General features: G+C 38.9%; 1 protein-coding gene across 1 annotated transcript in view; it reads left to right on the forward strand.

The window, feature by feature from the left end:
• Nucleotides 1-21,565, forward strand: part of LOC124545193 (nuclear receptor corepressor 1-like) — a 266,373-nt gene that overhangs the window by 15,069 nt on the left and 229,739 nt on the right. Inside the window, exon 3 of the mRNA XM_047124058.1 lies at nt 3,093-3,231. Within this exon, the coding sequence (XP_046980014.1) occupies nt 3,115-3,231 (117 nt within the window). The 5' untranslated portion in view covers nt 3,093-3,114. The remainder of the gene's footprint in view (nt 1-3,092; nt 3,232-21,565) is intronic.

Consider the following 21,565-nt stretch of genomic DNA (forward strand, 5'->3'; position numbering starts at 1 on the left):
TTAGGATATTTTCTGCTTTTAAGTCTCTGATATTCCACTGCATCACTAGAGCATTTTTGTTGTTTACAGTTATTTGATAGGTGTCCTTTCTTAGACATTTATATTTTTTATTTTCAGTTTGTACCTTTGATCTGTCACTCCCAGTTTCCCTTGATTTTAGGATTTTTACGTGTTGATAAACATTTTACTGAAGTTCATAGAGCCTAACCTCTTAAAATGTAAGCTATCTTTTCCCAAACATTTATCATTCAGAAATTTATTTGGGTTGATAAATATTGTCCGAAGCCTGTCTCACTCTTCCCTAATGCCACCATTTATTCTTTTGAGGTAAGCGACATGTACCAATCTTCTGTGGAAAAATATTTCTACCAGCCTGTAGGCCGTGTGCACGAATTTTGCCAATTTAATCAGATTTCGTGTTTCACTGACGATTTATACCTCACTGTTGCTGTGTTTTACATTACAGAAGAATGAAATAAAAGAATTGTAAGTACCTGCTTGTCAGCTTCTGACTGTACTTCCAGTCATGTATCTATTCATTCATCCCTCCATTGTCATTTGTAACTGCACCTACAAAATACAGTCTTCAAATATGTACCCTTCTTTCCTTGCATTACAGTTGTGCTTGTTAAACAACTGACTGTACCAGAACAGAGAACTCCACTCAGAACTCTATGCATGAAGAGTGTCTGTATGGATATTGTTGTTGTTAATTGTACTGTGGTTGTGTAAATGGTAATTCATTTGAAATTGGTTTTCATCACTAGCCACAAACAGTATTGGGAAGTAAATATACAGGGAAGTGAGTGTAAGAATACCAAGGTATATGAAAAGGGCTTCACAAGCAGTGTGGTTATCTACTGTACACACTATTCTTATTACTCAGTTTTCTAGTGTGAAAACTTAATTTACTTCAACTATTTTTCTCTAGAAGATAATTCCGTAGCGCAATAGGGCGTGAAATTATGCAAAATTTGGTAGTATTTTGTCATTAGACCTTCTCAATGAGACCTACTTCTAACTACAAAATATGCTACTAATGTAAGCAGAGTTTCTTGATCAGCTTATTACTGTTTAAACTGTACTTCTTTATGTTATCAATCTGAGCGTAAAGGGATTTTACACATTGGATCTCATTGAGTGCATGATTAAGAATTGTTATTTTGGTGCAGGACATCATTATCTGTGTCAAGATCATTATAAAAATTTTTGTAAAACTGATCCTTCATCAGTTTGCAACAATGTGCCAATTGTGAACGTTTTCAGCTATAATCTTAGCTATCGACTTTAAATGTAAACTCTTGGTTGATATTTTTGTCATCAGCAAGGCATGCAGCCTCTAGACAGCCAACAAGAGATAAGCAAATTAACGCACAAATGGAAAAGAATTGTTTCTCTACCTTTTGGAACTAAAGGATTGTTTCGTACCACTCCCATCACAGATTATTTTCATACTATGGCCACCATTAGCACTCAAAACAATCATTTGATGGTCACTGTTTTTTATCATTGTGTGCTAGACAGAAGCTAGTATGCGTGAGCAATTAATAAATAAGTATGTATTTTCTGTAATTAAAATTAAGCTTTTTATGCCGTGTGGTATTCATTCTGCCAGTCATTAATTCACACTGTTTTATTCCCAGCTGAATCTCTCAGTAAGTTTCTTTTCATAGCTGTTCTGCACTCATGCTAGGAGATCACGTTATGATTTTAAAGCAGACCATTCCTACAATGATGGTTCGGTAGGAATTTATAAATAAATATCATTAGCATCAGTTAAAGAAATTAGTTGCCTTTTCTTTTTGTAATTCTAGAGTACGAGTGAACTGATCTTTGCCTGTAAGTGCATCATGTGTAGAGAGTCATTTTTCACTCCTGTGACAGTGACTGTAACAGCACAACATTATAATGTGCTATAAAATTCACAACAGTATTGTTGTTAAATGTGGATTTAATTTTATGAAACATCAGACCATCTTCTTTTTATTTGTCTAATTTTGTTTACAGAACAACTATTAATTATAACCCCTTCCATCATACACCCAAGTGCCTCTGAAAGTAAAAGCACAATAACTTAGAACTTCTGTTCCTTAATGTTGTTGTATCTAAATGGGGACTTTCTTTGGGAAGGGTCACATGACTCTCATAAGTAGTAAAATTATTTACCTGTATGTACAATGCAACATAACACAATACTGTAGAGAGAGGTGTAGGACTCGTGTGTTTAATCCCTTTATTTCCCTCCCTTATTCCTTTTGCTTCAGTAAGACACACTCTGTGCTGTTATACATCTGTTTACTGAAACCAGCTGTTGCATTACATGCTAATAAGTATACATAGGAACTAAATTTGTAGCACTGGGACATTCAGTTGCCACGTGGAGTGGCCGCGTGGTTAGGGGCACCATGTCACTGACTGCGCGGTCCCTCCCGCCATAGGTTCGAATCCTCCCTCGGGCGTGTGTGTGTGTGTTGTTCTTAGCATAGGTTAGTTAAGTAGTGTGTAAGTCTAAGGACCGATGACCTCTGCAGTTTGGTCACACACACACACACACACACACACACACACACACACACACACACACACATTTTGACATTCAGTTAGTGAACATATGAGCACGTTTTTTGTGTCACTACCCAAGAAGCACTTTTTGAAGCCGTTGCTTCTACATCTACATGGATACTCTGCAAATCACATTCAAGTGCCTGGAGGATTCATCTAATGACCTGAGCTTTTTGAGTAAAGTCAGTTGCCAAAACTAATGCTAAAGATGAGAAGCTCTGAAATACATTAAAATTGTGCGAAGCACTGTTGCTACTGTAGCTCTTAAGTGATCATTCACCCATAGGAGCCTGTCCACTGCACAAACCTGTCTCTATACTGTTTTCACAATTTTATAAATACACCACATCAGCAGTTTTGCCAGGTTAAAAGCTCGTATTAGGTCTTTGATGGTTATGTGTAGTCATATTTTTATAAATAACATTTACCCTTAAGTCAGAATTAAACAGTGTCATTGTAACCAACATTTTTATAATATCACAGTTGCAATGTTCTGCAGCAATGTTATACATGTAGCCCATTTCCTTTAGGACCGACCAGGTGCGTGAAGCGATGCCCTTGGTGGCATCTGCACCCACTGTCCATTACGATGTCGGTCCACCGTACAAGAGAATGCGGCTCGGAGAGGCTAAGCCGGACGTGCAGCAACCTCTGCGTATCGACACGAGGGTGAGCCACAGAAAGCCTTACTTATACATTGTCCCTTTAAGTGAGCTTAAGAAACTTCATATACTCCCAAGTAATTATTCTGCATAAAATTATATTGTGGTTGAAGTGTATGTAAAATTTCATAAATAGCATAAGTGTTTTGAAATTACACATTCTGTGTGTCCACATTTAGCTTCTAGCAGAAGCATAAAATACAATTAGGATTCCTTGAAAAATATACTGGAATGGGACATCGTGCAGGCTCATGGTGTATTCTCTGCAATAACTTGTGTGGTAAAGGTTTTCAATGTGATTAGGCATTGTTTACAATGATAAAGGAGGAAGAGAATCTGTAGACCATTAGGTCGTAGCAAAATAGTGTGAAAACAAACATTTTGTTGAATTGGTTAAGAGAAGATGTGCAGAATAGAGAAATGTAGAGAAATATGACAAAAAATGAAGTAAACCTACAATTTGCAATAAATAAGAGCATCTATGTGAATCAAAATGAGATCATAATCATTTGTGTTGGATAGGTGTTGCAATAATGAGGACTGCAAGACACCACCCACTTTCTCCCAGTCCCCATCTTCACTTAATTTGTACAGTGTCAGCTTTACAATTTTTTCTCCAGTTTTTCAGTGTAGTGTTGTATTTTACATGAAGTATACAATGTGATGTTGACAGGCTAAATTAACAATTCAATTTCTTGGAAACCTGCCATGACTCCAGGCCTTGTCATTTCATCTAGCTGTAGTACAGTCTCGTTACTCTAATACTATTGATTATGGAAAGGTATGTTGCAAGATTTCAGGATGGGCAAGGAAAATAAATTATATTATTCATTCAGTTGTAGCTAGTAAGGAGGAGAATATGTCTTCATCTTGTCAAGATGGATGTGTGAGGCTTAGCAGTGCGTTGTTTACCACCTTAGATCTCCACAAAGCTGCAGTATGTTGCCTTGTCTTTATGTTTTGTTACATAATCTACATTGAGAAAGATCATGTAATAAATGTAGCCCAACTCTTTTCAATGGTCAGTGGTCAATTACATACAATTTTGCAGGTATGTACAGTGGTATAAGTGGGTTCTGCCTGCAAAAAAATATTGTGAGTGAAGTTAATAGTAAAGAAGTTGTGAATTAAAATGTCATGCATCATGCTGAAGTTTTACTGTGTCAATGAAAATGTAGTAAGCAATAAACATTTTCTTTTTGTTGTTTTGTGTGTGATGTTGAGAGAGATGTATATCTGTTGAGAAAAAAATTTGAAAAGATTTGAAGGTGTATGTAAAGTCAGGTGGAAGTCATTAAGTGCTCTCATTCTTAAATACTGGATGATTGTAGTCTGGCTAATTTGTGTGCTGTGACTTAGTCTTGCTTAAGACATATACACAGTTCCCAACTTTAATACTTGATGTATTGTGTTAAACCTGTAGGGTAAGATTATGCCTCTTAATGGTTAGATTATGACAGCTCTTTAAATTTGGTCAGTAATTATATGAAATATTGAAAATTAAATTTTTGTTTCCCCTGAAGACTGTTAGGTAGGCAACCTGCAACTGGGGATCCAGGTGGCTCTTTTTATGCATTAAGTGATGTAATATAGATTGTATCTAAGAAGGGCTGCTGTCAAAGACCTTTCCAAGCAAAATATGTGTTCTTGTAGAGTTGCAGCTTATCATAATAGCTATAAACAAACCATGAATTCAATTAACATGGGTTTTCATCATCTTTATGCTTGTACTGTGATCTAGATATTTTTTGTGGAAGAGGGGAGGGGGGGGGGGGTTTGCCTGTTTTTTTTTGTCATATGATTGTTTCTTTATTTACAGAGGTGTTTTTTTATGTCATGGTGGAATAATGGGGTAATTAAATTAAGCTATATGATAAACAACCATCTGCGTTACAGCTACTATAATCCTCCACTCCAAGAACAATTTTAATGATTGACTTTAGTAGTGTGATTTGCTTCATTGTTGTTGTTGTTGTTGTTGTTGTGGTCTTCAGTCCTGAGACTGGTTTGATGCAGCTCTCCATGCTACTCTATCCTGTGCAAGCTTCCTCATCTCCCAGTACCTACTGCAGCCTACATCCTTCTGAATCTGCTTAGTGTATCCATCTCTTGGTCTCCCTCCAATACTAAATTGGTGATCCCTCGATGTCTCAGAACATGTCAATAGTGTATCGTTAATTATTTCTGCCTGTCCAGATCTCAGTGACAATTTCTTTCTAATCAAAACATTAGTGAATTTCTGTCACTAATGTGATTTGATTCAAGTAGAACCCATAATGGTTTTATTTCTGTGCAGCTTTTCAGTTTTGTATTAATCTCTAACAAAAGGCAATGTTAGAATGCCACACCATGGTGCATATTTCACGTCAAAATAATAATTTGAATGTGCCTTATATAAAAACTTGTTTTATATTGGAACACACTTGATGTACCATCGGCAAGCCACACTTTTGACATGCTCATTGTTTTGATGTGCTTTCCTGTGGCTGTTTTAGGATTGCTAACAACAGTCTCTGCATATACTGAAGTCACTGTCTATCCACAGCAGTGGTATTTGTTATCTCATGGTGATCCTCATGGCATTGTCAGTGTGAAAACCTTAGTATTATGTGCTTTTCTGTGTTATGCACATTGTGCCATTGCTTTGTGTTAAACTTATTGTCAGTGGGGATGCTGTACATAATTTTACTACTACATATTCCATCCTTTTTAAAGAAATCACAGTTTGTAACAGAACTTTCACATTTTAGTGGTTCGTAATGTTTTTATCGTCGAAAGAAGGGTATTTTTTGTATAAAGATATTCGGAACAAAGGCCTCGACAAAGATACTGTCAGCGGAGATTTTACAATGCCCTGAGGCCCATGTGATTTCTACGCAAATGTTGGAATCTTTAGAAGCTCAAACAGTCGTTCGAGTTCTCGGCACGCGATTGCTTCCGGCATTTACTTTAAATGGTTATCGGGAAAGCTTCGATCGGCAGCCCTTTCGCCAGCGGGTGGTCTTCCCTTCATCACGGGCAGCAGACGAGCGAGCGGCGTTTGCGCCACGGGCACTAACGACGTTGTGGCGGTCGTGAACTCCGCTTTGCCCGTTCGACGAAGGCACGCAAGTGGGACACACACTCACAGAGCCAGGCAGGCTTGTCCGTTGAGTTTGCGGCCAAGTAGTAGGAGTGGGAGGGGACGCCCGAAGGTCAGTGACTCCCCTCTCCTCCCCACCCTCCAACTTCCCACGGAGATATGGCAACCGCGCGCATCGCTAGCCGCTCTCTCTCTCTCTCTCTCTCTCTCTCTCTCTCTGGCGTGGCTGGAAAAGTTCTTCGTCAAAGCAGAGCTTGTTTCCTTGAACACTTTGCACATTTTCGTCACCAGGCAATGCGTAGGCAGCATTTCAACTTGCGACAGTTTTGTCATATTTGTAATATTCTACTGCAGTCACAAGAAAAACCCGTCTGTTGTTTGCGTTTGCGCAGTGATAACAGCGAAGGAAATGTTCGAATTTGTAAACCAGTGTTTACGATTTCGTTCGCAGTTGAGCCTTACAGGTTTCAGTCTCCGTGCGCATCTGCCTTGGATGTATGGCTGTAACATCGTCCTTGAACCGTTGGGTTGTTAATAACATTTGTAACTGAGAATTACTTATCACAGATAAGATTAAACATGAGGTAAGCGTAAATGACAACCATTCCTAGTGGAATGTGAACGAAGAAAACATTGTAAGTCGTTTGAGGCAGTCGCCAGAAGTTGAATTGCGTCTGTTTTGTAATACTTCTGAAGGTGCTCATCGAAAAATTCGATGCGTCAATGATATAAAAGGAAATGAAACTTCACTGCTCAATTTCAAAAGCACGAGCGTCAAAAACCTCGTTTTTCACAACACACAAACTAGTTACCGTGAGGGTAGACCTAAAGCCGATGTTTCGACCGACTTTGCAGCGATTCTCTTCAGCGCGACTAACTTAAGTCGGTCAAAACGACGGTTTTATAGTTAGTTTCAGTGTTTCATAATGACGCAACCTACCCTAAAAGATTTTATTGAATTACTCAGTAAAAAAGCTGCCATAGAGGGTTCTGCAGTCTAGTCGTTCTCTTATTTATTTGCCGAGTAACGCCCGTGTTGCATAGGGGACATAAGGCGTTAACGAACAACTAGACGACGAAAATGGTATATCAAGGAATTGTTTAATAACATTTTTCCACGCAAGCGACGTAGACATACCTCCCCCCCCTTTCCCTCCCACCGTCCCGCTTCGAGACATTAGTTGCCTTTCATCTGGCTTTTGGCAGGATCCCGAAAAAGATATCTATTCTAGTGGTCGTGTAAGTAGGGCGATAGTTTTGTTTGAGAAATTACTACACAGACATTTCACTGTACAATAAATGAATTTCTGAAACTTATTCTGATAAAAATTCATTCACATTTAGGACAATTTCTAGGACCTTTAAAGGATTTTAATGACTGTAGAAAGAACTACACCTGTTTTATTTTTCTAGCCTCAGTAAAATGTGTATCAAACTGAGTCGAAAAAATGAAAATACAAATTTTGATTTTATTTTAATAATCGGAACAATTTAATTCTATGATTTACAAATTATTTTACTTTGTATCAGAAAATGTGAAACAGAAGTATAAAAAAATATCTCTTTTTATTATAACATGCTAAACATAAGACATCGTTTAAATGCACTAGTTGTATGTTAAATGCTAAGAAAATTCAAGAGTACATAGGCAAATTTTAGGAAATTTTCTATGAAAGTAATTGAAAATTGATAAATATAGTCAAATTGTTATGTACTTTAATTCAAAAGGAAATTTGTGTGTGATAAGAAAGAAAAATGTTTCTGTTAATAAAGTCTTGATTAATTTCTACTGTGGTTTGGTATACATATTGACAGTTTTTTCCCTTCGATAAAAACATGAGATCGAAATTTTTCTAACCTTTAACTTAGCAGTCTCTTGGAAAATAGAAATTAGATCTATTGAGTTAGACGTATTTTCTTTCAGTGGCTGAAATTGACAGTCCAAACAGTCATTCCTGAGTTTTGGAAAACTCTGTTTACCACATATAACTTACTGAAGTGGTATTGATTTTCTTCTTATGGTTGATCTTGAGTGAAATTTGATCACAATTAAATGGAAACTTAGTGGATAAATTGACATTTACACTATCTATGACAACATTTGATGCCAAAGTTACTGGTGGCTCGTAGATACACATTTGCAATTATCCTGCATACGGCTCATTTGTGGACCCATGTTAGCGGGAATGTTTTTGCTTCAGTTATCATATACTTTCACCCTGTCAGTTTGTGCCATTAATTATGATGCATCTTGTATTCTTATTGTGCACTTGGTCACCCCTCTCCCTTTGACAACTGAAGTTCTCACTTCAGACTTAAACCAGCTCTAGGTATACCTACCTAGTAGGCATGTAGGGGTTATAGAGAGGTCTACATGAAAGTTGACCAGCCTGTGACAGGTAATCATAAATTTTTAATTATTGTTGTTGTTGTGGTGGTGGTTGTCTGCACTATGAAGACTGATGTAATGCAGTTCTCCATCCTTGTCTATACTGCGCAAGTCTCTTCATCTCTTAATAACTACTTCAGTCTGCTTGCTGTGTTCATCACCTGGTTTTCCGTACAACTTTTATCCCCCACACTTGTGTCCATAATCAGATTGACATTTCCTTAATGCCTCAGGATATGCCCTATCCACAGAGCAGGGGAGACTTTCTTTTCTTTTCATCCCGTCCGGTAAATCTACCCTTATCGGGGGTTCTGGGTGACTTTTCTTAACTGTATCCCTTTCCCTAAACCTCTCCAGTCCTTTTCCTTCACCCCTCTTCCTTCCCCTTCAACTGCTCTGCAGGAGGAGGAGCCACTGGCTCTGAAAGCTTGTAAAAGTTAAATCCTTCTTTGTGTGTGTTCTCCTGCTGTTGTTTGGTGACTAGGTTTTTTCTGTCTATCCATTTACATTATATTATCAGCGATTGGATATTTTTGCTGTCTCGTTAAACTGATGGTTTGTCAGGATTCATTCCTGTCAGCACCTACCTTCTTTGGAATTGGAATACCACATTCTTGAAGTGTGGTTATATTTCATCTGTTGATGTATCTTGCACACCAGATAGAATAGTTTTATCATGGATGGCTCTCCAAAGGATACCAACAATTCCCATGGAAATTTTATGTACTCTAGAGGGCTTGTTTTCACGTAGGTCTTTCAGTGGTCCATCAAATTCTTCTTGCAGTTTCGTGTGTCTCATTTCATGTTGTCCTACTAAATGTTCTCTTTTTATAATATAGCCATCAGGTTCATTTCGCTTGTAGAGCTGCTCTATATATTCCTTCCATCCTTCAACGTTCCCTTTTTTACTTATTACTGGCTTGCCATATGAGCTCTTGCTATTCATACAGGCCCTTCCCTTTGCTCCAAAAGTCTTTCTAATTTTCTATAGGTGGCATCTATTTTCTTTCCCTAGTTATGCGTGCCTCTACAGCCTTGCATTTGTCCTTATGTATTTCTGCCTAGCCATTTTGCAATTTGTCAGTTTGTTTTGTTTAGATGTCTCTATTCCTTTTTGTTTGCTTCTTTTACTGTATTTTTATATTTTGTCCCTTTATCAATTAAATTTAATACCTCTGGTGTTATTGAATAATTTCTGCTAGCCTTATCTTTCTCACTAATTTGATCCTCAGCTGCCTTTATTACGTCACATCAAAGCCACCCATTCACAATCTCTTGTACGCCTTTCCTTGTTCCTGTTAATCGTTATCTAATGCTCCTTCTGAAACTCTTACCAACCTCTGTTCCTTTCAATTTATCGAAGTCCATATTCTTAATTTCCTACCTTTTTGCAATTTCTTTAGTTTTAATCTGCAGACCAATAAATTATGGTAAGAGCCCTCATCTGCCCTCGGAAATATCTTAAAGTTTAAAATCTGGTTCCCAAATCTTTGTCTTATCATAATATTTTCAATGTCTCCAGGTCTATTCCATTTATACAACCTTATCACACAATTCTTAAATCAAATGTTAGCAGTGATCACATTACGCTCTGTCTAAATTTCTACCAGGGGATTCCCCTTTCATTCCTTACCTACAGCCAATATTCACCTATTATTTTTACTTCTGTGTCTTATGCTACTATTGAATTGCAGTCCCCCATTACAATTAAATTTTCATATCCCTTCACTATCCAAATAAATTCTTTTATGTCATTGTATGTACTTTCAATCTCTCTATCATCTGCGGAGTTAGCATATCAACTTGTACTACTGTTGTGGATTTTGGCTTTGTGTCTGTTTTGGCTTTCATAGTGTATAACTTTCCTACATTCCTATTTTCTTATTCATTATTAGACGTACTCTTGCGTCATCCATATTTGATTTTGTACTTGTAACTCTGTACTCACCTGAGGAAGAGTCTGGTTCTTCCTGCTGCCACACTCCACTAATTCCCACTTTATCTAAGTTCAACATATGCAGTTCCCTTTTTAAATTTGCTTGCCTACCTACCTTATCGAAGGAGGTAGCTTGCCACACACTGACCCTTACACTACCAGTTTTGTTTTTCCTGTTGATGACATTCTCCTGAGTAATCTTTGCACAGAGATCCGAAAAGGGGAACTATTTTACCTCCAGAATATTTTTCCCAATAGGATGCTGTCATCATTCAACTGTACAGTAGACATGCATGCCTGCGGGAAAAATAATGGCTATAGTTCCCCTGCTTTCAGCCATTCACAGTACTAGCATAGCAGTGCCGTTTTGGCTAATGTTACGAGGCGCGGCAGCTACTGAAACATCTCTTATTCCTCTTCAAGAACCATAGGTTAGTCTGGCATCTCATGTCCCATATGTATCACTGACACTGCTAAAAGGCAACAGAATTTTTTGTTTATTCTTCAGGCAGGTGTCTGCAGTCCTGATACATACTGAAATCCCCATGCCACATTACCATATCACGCTGCCATAGTAGCCAAAATGAAATGAGACAGCCCATTGATAAAGGAAATAATGACATTTCTTTCATATTATATACAGATACCATTGATTGGAAGTGCTTTGTTTTTAAAATACATTATGGTCAAAACAACTATTGATAAAGTGCAGTGCTGTGTGGTAATTCATTTTTGGCAACAGCGAAAATGTTACAGCTGTGTCAGACCAAACCAGGTGACTTCTTTAGCTATCCGCTTTGGCCATAATACATTTCCACCGCTGTCAAAAACAAATTTCGACATTCCACTCCACATTATCAATGGGTTGCAACATTTTGTTTTGGCTCCTAGAGCGGCATGCTACACTGTAGAACCCTGTTGGAGCTTGGCCCATTGAGTGGCCCACACATGGTTGCACTGTGCGAGAGCAAAATACAGATAAAATTTTTTATTCGTATTCATCAATAACAGATAAAAGTATTTAATTGAAACTTTATCCTTTTACACGAATGAAAAAAATTATTAATTGTCTGTTAATAAAAAATGTTATAATAGATAAATTCAAGATACAGTGAGATTAATGCTCCAATTCCTTGCCATTTATTAAACAAATGTACTTTTTGTTGCTTGAATCAAATTAGTTATCAGAACTATCTTCTTTTTAAACATCTCGTCAGAAAGTTTATTAGATTTTCAAATATGTGCCAGTGTGACAAAATAAAGAAAATATGTTCTACACATGCTACGAAAATATTGTTGTGTTATATCTCCTGAAGTCATCTTTATTTCAGGAGAAAGATATAAGACTTTCAAATCACAATCTTCTTCAGCAAAAATTGAGAATTAAATTTCCTTTTTATGTCAAAACATATTTTGAAACTCATGACCCGATTCACAAGCTAGCGAAATTTTGGTGCGTTTCAGGATGGCAGACAACAAACAAACAGACATAAATTTATTTTTTCGCAGTGTTAATTAAAATCTCATGACTACTTCTCCTACAGGCTAAGTGTAACACCCAGACGCCCCTAAGTGATGTTTCTTTGTGCAATATGAGCACGTCGCTAGCAGATGTTTTCACCTATTTCATCGTTTCTGTGTTCTATAAATGTGGTGAAAGTGTTAAATGCTACAGTATTGTGCCGAAAATGATGCACGGCCAGACAGCAAGAACATTGTTGCCAGTTTGAGGTCAATAAAAGACAAGATCTTGGCATAAAACTGAGATGGAGATAAATAATTAGATAAAGGGAGTATGCGAGAGCAAATTATTGTATCACGTGTGTTGGAAAGGGTAACCACCGTATCCTTCCAACTGCTGCACAAAGTAAAGGACCAATGTGTTAGCAAAGGGTAGGATATTCTTCCTAATATCAAAAATAGGCGGAGGCCAGCTGGACCAGAAGCCGCCAATCCACGGGAAATTCACATGGAAGCACACAGCACGTGCACGGAGGTATGGGAGTCAGATTATTACGAAGTGAATTCAGGTAACTACACTTCTGTTTGCCGCCTTTATAACAAGTTGAAATTGTGGAGTTTTTCAGCGAAAGTCTTGGCTATATACTGATGATGTACGAGCAGGTAGGTTTACATTTCACACGTGGGCAGCATAGAATCATGTCCAGTGCGACAGCGTCATACAAGCAGCAAACTTTTGAAGAACACTTCCTTTACTTCTCGATCTGACTGCTGTTTACAGAGCGGGTATTTTAGTATTGCTGTTACTATCGAGTTTTGTTTTGTAATCTCCTTTTGATCATCTTTGGTTGTGTCGTGCTGCAAGCTTTGGGAACTCGCATCTTTTTATGTAGATCCAATGCAACCTTTAAGATATAATGTTTCATCACCATTGCATACTTTTGTCATAATTATTTACTGAAATCTTGATACAGTTCTGACCAAAATTGGTGTGGAATACCAGAAATTTACCGTTCAAAAGAAGGAAAATTATTTTATAATTTTTATCAGAAAATGGCCTCTGTTTCCAAGAATAAGAATCTGATAGCATGTAAGTAATTCCATAGTTTGTTGACTAGATTTGGCATTGGTCATTTACAATTTGATTTCGTAGTAAATGATGTAGGCCTACATGTGGTGGAGAGAAAATGAGGAATTGTACAGAATAGCAGGAGGGCATATTGTACACACAGCTACGCCAAATTTTTGAGAAGTTTAGAAGTAGTAGAAGGACGCTGACAGATTGAAGCTGTCAAAGATGGCTGGATGGCTCAGTGGGTAAGAGCATTGCCCGCGAAAGGCAAGGTTCCGGGTTCGAGTCCCAGTCCGGCATACATTTCTAATCTGTCGGAAAGTTTTACGACAGCTCTCCTGACATTTTAAGTTGTGCCATAAGAAATGCAAGGACAACTTACCAAGTGTCCAGTAAAGGTATACTTACATGAGCCATAAAATTTGCACGATTCCCGACAATATATTCCAACGACGTTGTCCGTCAACATTGTGGCCACTGCAAATTAGTGAAAGTGAGTATGTTGTGCTGCTTTTACATCACACAGGGAATGATTAGAAAGAACAAGAGAAATCGCCCTTAGTGGCTCGTTCTTTTTATGTAAGCAGAATGTTCGAGAAAATTTAACTAGTGAACTTATGCTGGAACTACAAGTACCTGTTGCAGAATTTTAATAGTATGTCGAAACACAATGTCGAATATCCCCTATAACCATTATGTTCTAGAATTGCTAAAACCAATACAGATATGAGAGATTGTTTACCAGTAACAACCCAATTGGCGATCATGAGTGTTGGTTTTTTTTTTTTTTTTTATGAGTACAGAGGTTTTATACAGTGCTTCTTTAAAATCCACTATTCCTCTATAAGCGTCATGACCCCTACCAGAAGTGTGCAGTGTTCTGGTAGGACTGAAAGATTTCATTAAGATAAGTTTGAAATAAGAATATAATTTTTATTAACATTTTATTTTGTTTACCATCACATACCAATGTTTACCGGTACAGTATCAGTTCTTGCTACAATCACATCTCGAGAAACAGTCTCCTGTGCTTATTGTCTTCCTACACAACTTTTTTTTTTTTTGCCGGTTTTAAGGCTTCGGAATTTTTTGTATGCCTTATGAAGCGTGATTCCGAGCTCATCGGCGTAAGCTTGCCAACTGTTTTTCAGACAGATTTTTTATACATTATTTTTGAAATCCTTAAGAAGGGTCGCAGTTCTCTCGATTGTTTTCTTCTCCATCGTTATACACAACAAGAAGCAACTGCTAAAATATGCCTAACCGAAACAATATTTCATTCAGACACGTGACTGCAGCGCTGTCGGCGAGAGAAGTAGGAAACAGGTGAGAGCGAGAGGAAAGCATTCACAGACAGCGGCAGAGGTAGATATTGCCCTGCGGTACCCATGAAGGTGTTAAAAAGGGGGGGGGGGGGGGGGAGGGAAGTGGCACTACGTAACAAACAGTTCCGCCATTTTAACTAGCCCAAAACATTTGGTTCGCTGCATTCGTACTACCCGCCATAGTTCACCGCGGTGTCACTTCCGTGGCGTCACTCTTGTGTCGTATTACTAGAGCAAATACGCATTCAAGAATAGAAAAACGTTCGAAATCGAAATTGCTTTCCTGGCACAATGTTATTCTTGTAGGATCTATAAATTCTAGTATTTAAAACAGTTGCGCGCACCGACAGAAGTAATGAACAAGAAGCAGTCGTAAACAATAGTCTGCTAAAGTTTTGGGCTACTTAAAATGCCGGCAGGCCCTTTCCACTCCGGCTTCAAAACAACGCACAGCGTGTCTTTACTGCCACCTCCCTCCTTTTCGTACCTCCATGGCAGTGCCAGTTATTCTCCACCCTTGGTGGACGACACTTCCAACCTCTCGGCAGTAGGTCGGCAACTACGTGCAACATCAGCAATATTGCCCACCCGTACCTATATAAGTGTTGTCTATTGCAGCCACATTGCAGCAGTGTTGACGGCAACGCTATTGAAGCCAAGCAAGACCAAAAAATATGCTCCATCTAAACACACTATAAGACAGAAAAGTGAACTCAGCGAGACAATGAAAATGGAGAAAAAAACATTGAGGCACGTACCAACGAACAAGATTTCGTCGATAGTAACTTACAAGTGATTAAGGAATGAATTAGAGCTCCACTAGAGTTCTTTCTATAACCATCCTTACTTCCATAAAAACGAGATTAATTCAGCACTATGGCACATAACACAGTGCTGAACGATTGCTAAGATAGCAATTAACTAGATTTTGTCACATTTGCGTTTTTACTAGATTTTGTCACATTTGCGTTTTTACTGTATCTTGTATTTTTTTTTTAGTAATTTTCCCGTCCGTGATAGGCGACCTGTTTCTTGACACTAAACATGGATCTGCGCACATGTATCTTAAAGTCTTTTCTATGCGGTATAGTTGTGTTTGATGTGAATACCAGCGTTGGAGGCGTGGCTAATGAGTGGAAACGACCAGGCCATTACCGAAGTATAAGGCTGCTGGTGCACACAAAAAGCGCGTTCTACTAACTGAACTGTAACTCTCCATTGTTGCCAGGCGAAAACCTAAGCTCAAGTAGATGCAGAAACAATGTTGTAATACTCTCCCAAATCAGTTGTCACTCTTTCTCATTTTTAAACATTTTCAGCAAATATCCGTTTTGCCATAAAGGACGCAGTTGCCTGTAATCATGATCACTAGAAGAAAGTTAGAGAAATATGATCTTATAGGCCTACAGAATGGAAAGAATGAGACTTCTTTTCGCGCACCATTCATTAATGGCACGGGAAGAGGTAAAAATGATATTGCTATAGTGTGTGCTCTTCGCCACACACGGTGCAGTGGCTTTCGGGGTATATTACGTAGATATAAATCATTTCAGAGTTAACGTACAGCATTTTGTTGTAACCATGGGTAGTGCAAATTGCTATACTGGCAAATAGATGAAACCGATTGTTTCAGATCACGAAAGGAGCGATTCAGCTCTTGGGCCATATCAGTTTGGAAACCGGTGATACACTTGCAGCAGGAGGTCACCTCTTGTTTTAACAGTGGGGTAATTTACAGCTTACGTACTGTTTTAGGCTCGATGTGTACTGATTGAGTTTTCATAAAGGGCCGGGCCGACTGATGTGCAAATGTGACAGCTTCTTGGAAAACCGAGAATCTCCGGCAAGGTCTCGATGGACGGACTTTTTTACCCCTGTCAGGAAGGTATATTTTTTATACCATTATAGGACCAACGTATCGGTGCTATGGGAATGACTAAAACCGGGTTTCCGCTGTTGAAAGTACTTGCAAAGAGGACGTACTGCAGATCTCCTAGAGGAGTACCCCGATGCCATTGACTCAATGATACGTAACAGCTCGGAATCATTTTTACACATCGCAAAATGTGTGAGTTAAAAAAATAATAATTTAGCCAGTATTGTTGACTTGTGTATAATTTTAACAATTCAGATGATGGATTGAAATAATTAATGCAATTTAGGATTGTCAAAATATTTTTGTAACCATCGCTGATAATAGTGTTTTTTAGACAAAATCTACTAAATTTCATTGATTTTAACGACGAGAAAAGTCAATAAATTATATGCATTGGCGGTTACTCCCAATTTATTCAAATATAAACATTTCATGATTTTTCACCCTGCAGTGGAGTGTGTCAATTGGTAGAGCATTTTCGTGCAAAAAGCAAAGGTCCACACAACAGTTTTAATTTGTTAGGAAGTTTGATATATATTTCATGTTTAAAAGTTTCTAGTTGCTGTTGTTTCTGTCGTGCTGGAGTTGTATGACCGACATCAATTCTTGTCCAGTCATCCATTAGTTCGCCTGTCTTTTCTAGTTTAGGGACTTCTTTAAATTCCTCCTTGTCATGTAGAAATGGAATAGGAGCGAATTTAATAACGTTTTGTTGAGTCACAGATATCAAATTGAGACCTATTCAGCCCTCCCTATGGTAATACCACGATATGACAGTTCCGAAAACGCTTTGAACAGAAAATAGTAGTATTTTACTTTATAATTATTTCTTCGACACGTTGTTCATTTGAGCAGCAGGGTCACACGATTGTATTATTAACAACTGGCGTGCACGGATGTTGTGTTTTTAGTAGAAAAATAAACGTAGTGTATCGTCGTCGCCGGATCATAACAGCTGCACACAATCAGTGTGTGCTGATGTATTTGTGAGCACCGTTGGCGCACCGCATAGCTGCGATGTTTGGCCGTTCCATAATTTGTTAGGTTGCCTTGTAAAACCGGCTTTAGTCAACCGTTTCTCCAAGGCTTCCAAGCTATGCGGATATCAGCAGGAGAAGAGTTGTCGAGACTGGAAATGTGAGAGAGGGCAACGAGCATTGAAGCTTTCATGTGGTATGCGGTGTTCATACAGATTTACCAGAGGCAAGGGCCTAGGTTTCAGTTTCAGCTATCACTGCTGGATATATTTGCATCTAATTTGGCCAAAAGGCGTGCAGTCTCAGGAACTCGACCTCTTTGTTAGAAGTCTGCATCAGATGTAACTATAAAACAATACATCACAACTATCATGAACTGATGTATCAGTACGCTTCTGCTAGTGTTATATAATAATTCACGGCGTTTTCTATGAAGTGCATCATTTGCTGACTTCAGTCCTCTTCCAGTGGCTGTCCGGTTACGTACTTATCCGTCGAAGTTCCTTGACACGAATTTGTTGTAGGTCCTTAAGACTTCTTCGTCCACCCATTCCTTTTAGAATCTCTGCGAAGCACTGTGGCCTTAACACTATCACGACATTGGCTGGAATGTGTTGAGGCTGCCCCATCAAAATATTTTCGTCGTCATTTTATGGCCAAAGTTAGGTCGCATCATTTAATAGAAAGTTCTTGGTTCATTCTTCTCCTGCCATACGTATTTCATAGTGGGTAAAAGATTTTTTTCCCGAAAAGTAACAGTTTCTTCTCATCTACCTTCATACTTAAGACTTTCCATATCATTAAGACTTTCCATATTACGCCACAGGACCTACTATCGATTTATTTTCCTGTTGCAAGAGGGGGTGTGTGAGACATAATCTGTTTCATGCGGAAGCAAGGTATGAACGGTTTAATGATCCGTTGTTTTGTCTTCAGCTTTTAAAGTGTTGAACAACACGCTATAAATTATAGAGAAAAGACGACGTTTTCGTGCTACAAACAAATCAGAAAACAATCTCTAGGAAAAAATAACACATTTACTAAAGCCTAAAGAGGAAAACTCGTTCAGCCCACAGGCGCAAACAAATACATTCGACTCTGAATACCAGCCTTTCTCAAAATCTGTGCACGAATGGAAGGTAATCTGGCTGGAATCCGGAGCAATTTGACGTGCGTCACATATCCGACGCAACACAAAACCCCTCAGAAGAATAGAAGAAAGAATCCATATAAAACATTTCTGGTATTCCTCTCTCACGCTTAGAATAATTGAAATGCGTTGGTGTGGCTTAAAAATATGATATGGCCGAATAAATTTGCTTTAAAAAGCCTTATAAAGTGATTAGTCGATCAGTATGAAGCATCCGATGTGCTCGTTGCGGAATGTACATTATCATTGTTTGAAGCCCATAGGAAAATGCATATTTACAATTAAGTGTATAAGATGCGACTCGAAAGTTCGACCAATCGATCAATATCTAATTATCAATATGTGTTGAAAACACGTGAATGCGAATTGTGGTTCATTTTGTTGTAGGTCTAATTAATTCGATTCATTGGCAAAGCTGGATACGTTGGGATTGAAATTTGTGAAGCATAGATGGGAGCAGTTTCTGCTGTATGTGAATCTGTAAGCTACGAGGACTGGCTAGCGGCTAATGAAGAAATGCCAGAAGTTAAATGTTAGGATTCCTATTTCATTTACAAATAAAAAGTACATATGGGTGTGCATTTTTGCCAGATACTGGAGATATGTGCGTATGGTTTTTAATTTTTTACGCGATATATCCTCCAGAGGTGGCAAGCCTTCTGTGAAAGTTTGATTTCCTGAGCGCAGCAGGGTATAAAGACTTCGTCATTACCGGATCTACGAGCAGTGCTATCCAACAAATGGGGTAGCGCGTGGTTGTGGTTGTGTGTGTGTGTGTGTGTGTGTGTGTGTGTGTGTGTGTGTGTGGCAATGGTTGTTATTCTGTCAAACCAATTTTTCTTTTTAAACCTTCAGCCTCCAAACGCAGCAGAAGAGTGAGTGCATGTCTCGTGAGATTTTGAAGTGAGGTGCAAGTATCCGCAGTGTTTGGGGTGTTTGGACGGCTAACATACTTATGGTTCTGCAGTACTCACACATCATTGGAAGCAGCTGTTTCACTTATAAACATGATTTTAGTGTTCTTTTATTTGCTCTCGTCGACGACGCGAACTATTTCGGAATCAAAGCTCGTCTAGGAATCACGACGGCTTCGGTACGGCAAGAGCCCCCAGAATCATTTCTCTTAAAACATGTATTCGTTGAAATTACGAATGATGGCTTATTATTTTGTTCACATTTGCCTTTGTTCTTTCCAGGGTGTCCTTAGTTGTGCGGAGGGACTGCAGACAGTAATTTGGTTTCACGCTGTAGTTACAATCCACACAATTAACTAGCTAGGAAAAAGGAAATCCACGAAAAAGCTCTTCAGATTCCACATGTTTCTCGTTTCACCACTCGGTCAATGTGTTAACGCAAAGGCAAAACTGAATGCAGGCGAAAAACTACTCTTGTAACAGCTACACGTAGAAGTTGGAACAAAGAGGAATTAGCGACGGACTGCATCGAACCAGTCAAAAGACTGATGACAAAGAAAAGGCAGCCATTACGTTTGTAATGAACAGGTGTTTTTTGTCACCGTTTCGAAGCGCATCCTGAAGCGGGTGACATACATTGCTTCGATCAGATAAAAAAATGGCATGCAGTTTTCAGGAGCCTTTTTTTAAAGGTGGCCTATAGTGAATTGTCGGCAATCGAGATTGCTTTGATGATGACAAGTGAACATATTTTGTTTTCCCTATTTTATGTTACCATTCACTGAAATTTTTAGATACAGCTTGTAATGAAAACAAGTGTTTACAAATGCGTGCATTATTGGAAAAATTAAAGCGAAACAAAACGAGATGAAAAACAAGTGCAGAAAAAATTTAGATTCATTCTGCAGTGCAGAAACTTTTGCGACGCACGATTCTCGCTTGGCGCAGTCATAGTAATAAACGCAAAGCCAATCTCAAGTTCATCAGTACTATTCGCGCTGACAAAGTTAGCGTCGCAGTGGCTGATGGGAGAACAGTAAATGGAAAATGCCTTTGCGGTCGTTCCCATCTGCCACCGCGCTCCGAGTGTCAACATGGTTTGCACGAACAGTGTTGCCGCACAGTATGCAAGGAGTTGGCCGATTTCACATTACTCGTCCGCTTATTAATCCAGTTATCGCGAAAAATCACGGTTGTCGTCAGAGAGAGCATCAGCGTAGAGGGTTTCCTTTGCTAACCACCATTTCTGGCTTGAATTTGTTCCTTAATTTAGCGATCGTACCTACCATGAAGGGAACACATTGTCTTGGTATTTAACACAAACTTTTTTTTACCGCACTGACAGCACCTTTTTGTCAGCGCCATTTTCATGGTCTAGCTGCACGGTCAATTTACTCGCTTGCTGTGTAGCTTCCAAGACATGTTTTGGATTGGGTCGACGACCTAAGTACAGTGTTTGTTAGCCTGTGACACCGAGCAAAGGCTAGAGGACGGAGTTGTAGTCACATCGCTCGAGAATCCCGTCACGGGGTGCGGCATAACTGTCTCCAGCGATGTACGAGTAGTACTTTAGGTACACCTTTTATCGTTAGTTGTTACATAACAGCAGCTGCAGCACTTCAAACAGCTTTTCTGCCGGCCGAGGTGGCCGAGCGGTTCTAGGCGCTACAGTCTGGAACCGCGCGACCGCTACGGTCGCAGGTTCGAATCCTGCCTCGGGCATGGATGTGTGTGATGTCCTTAGGTTAGTTAGGTTTAAGTAGTTCTAAGTTCTAGGGGACTGATGACCTTAGAAGTTAAGTCCCATAGCGCTCAGAGCCATTTGAACAGCATTTCTGGATGAGAACGTTAGTCGTATTTGTTGTTGACACTAGTGTTCACCGTATTCCTTCCTGTAGACTAGTTACGTGACTTTGACATTTATAACCATCACAACACTGTTAGTGAGGAATTTGTCAGTGATTTACGAGCGGGCGACTTTTTGAAAATATGCCCACCATCTATTTGATTTGTCGTATTAGAGAAAACATTTTGTAACATCAAAGTCCAGGTGTATTCAGCTCATGGGGTATCAGGTATTAGACTTGCTTGTGCAGATGACGTAGCTTTAATCTGAAACTCCAGGCAACAGAAATATTCTTATCCAAGGTAATCATTTT

Source organism: Schistocerca americana, chromosome 8 (genome assembly GCF_021461395.2).
Source record: "Schistocerca americana isolate TAMUIC-IGC-003095 chromosome 8, iqSchAmer2.1, whole genome shotgun sequence".
NCBI lineage: Eukaryota > Metazoa > Arthropoda > Insecta > Orthoptera > Acrididae > Schistocerca > Schistocerca americana.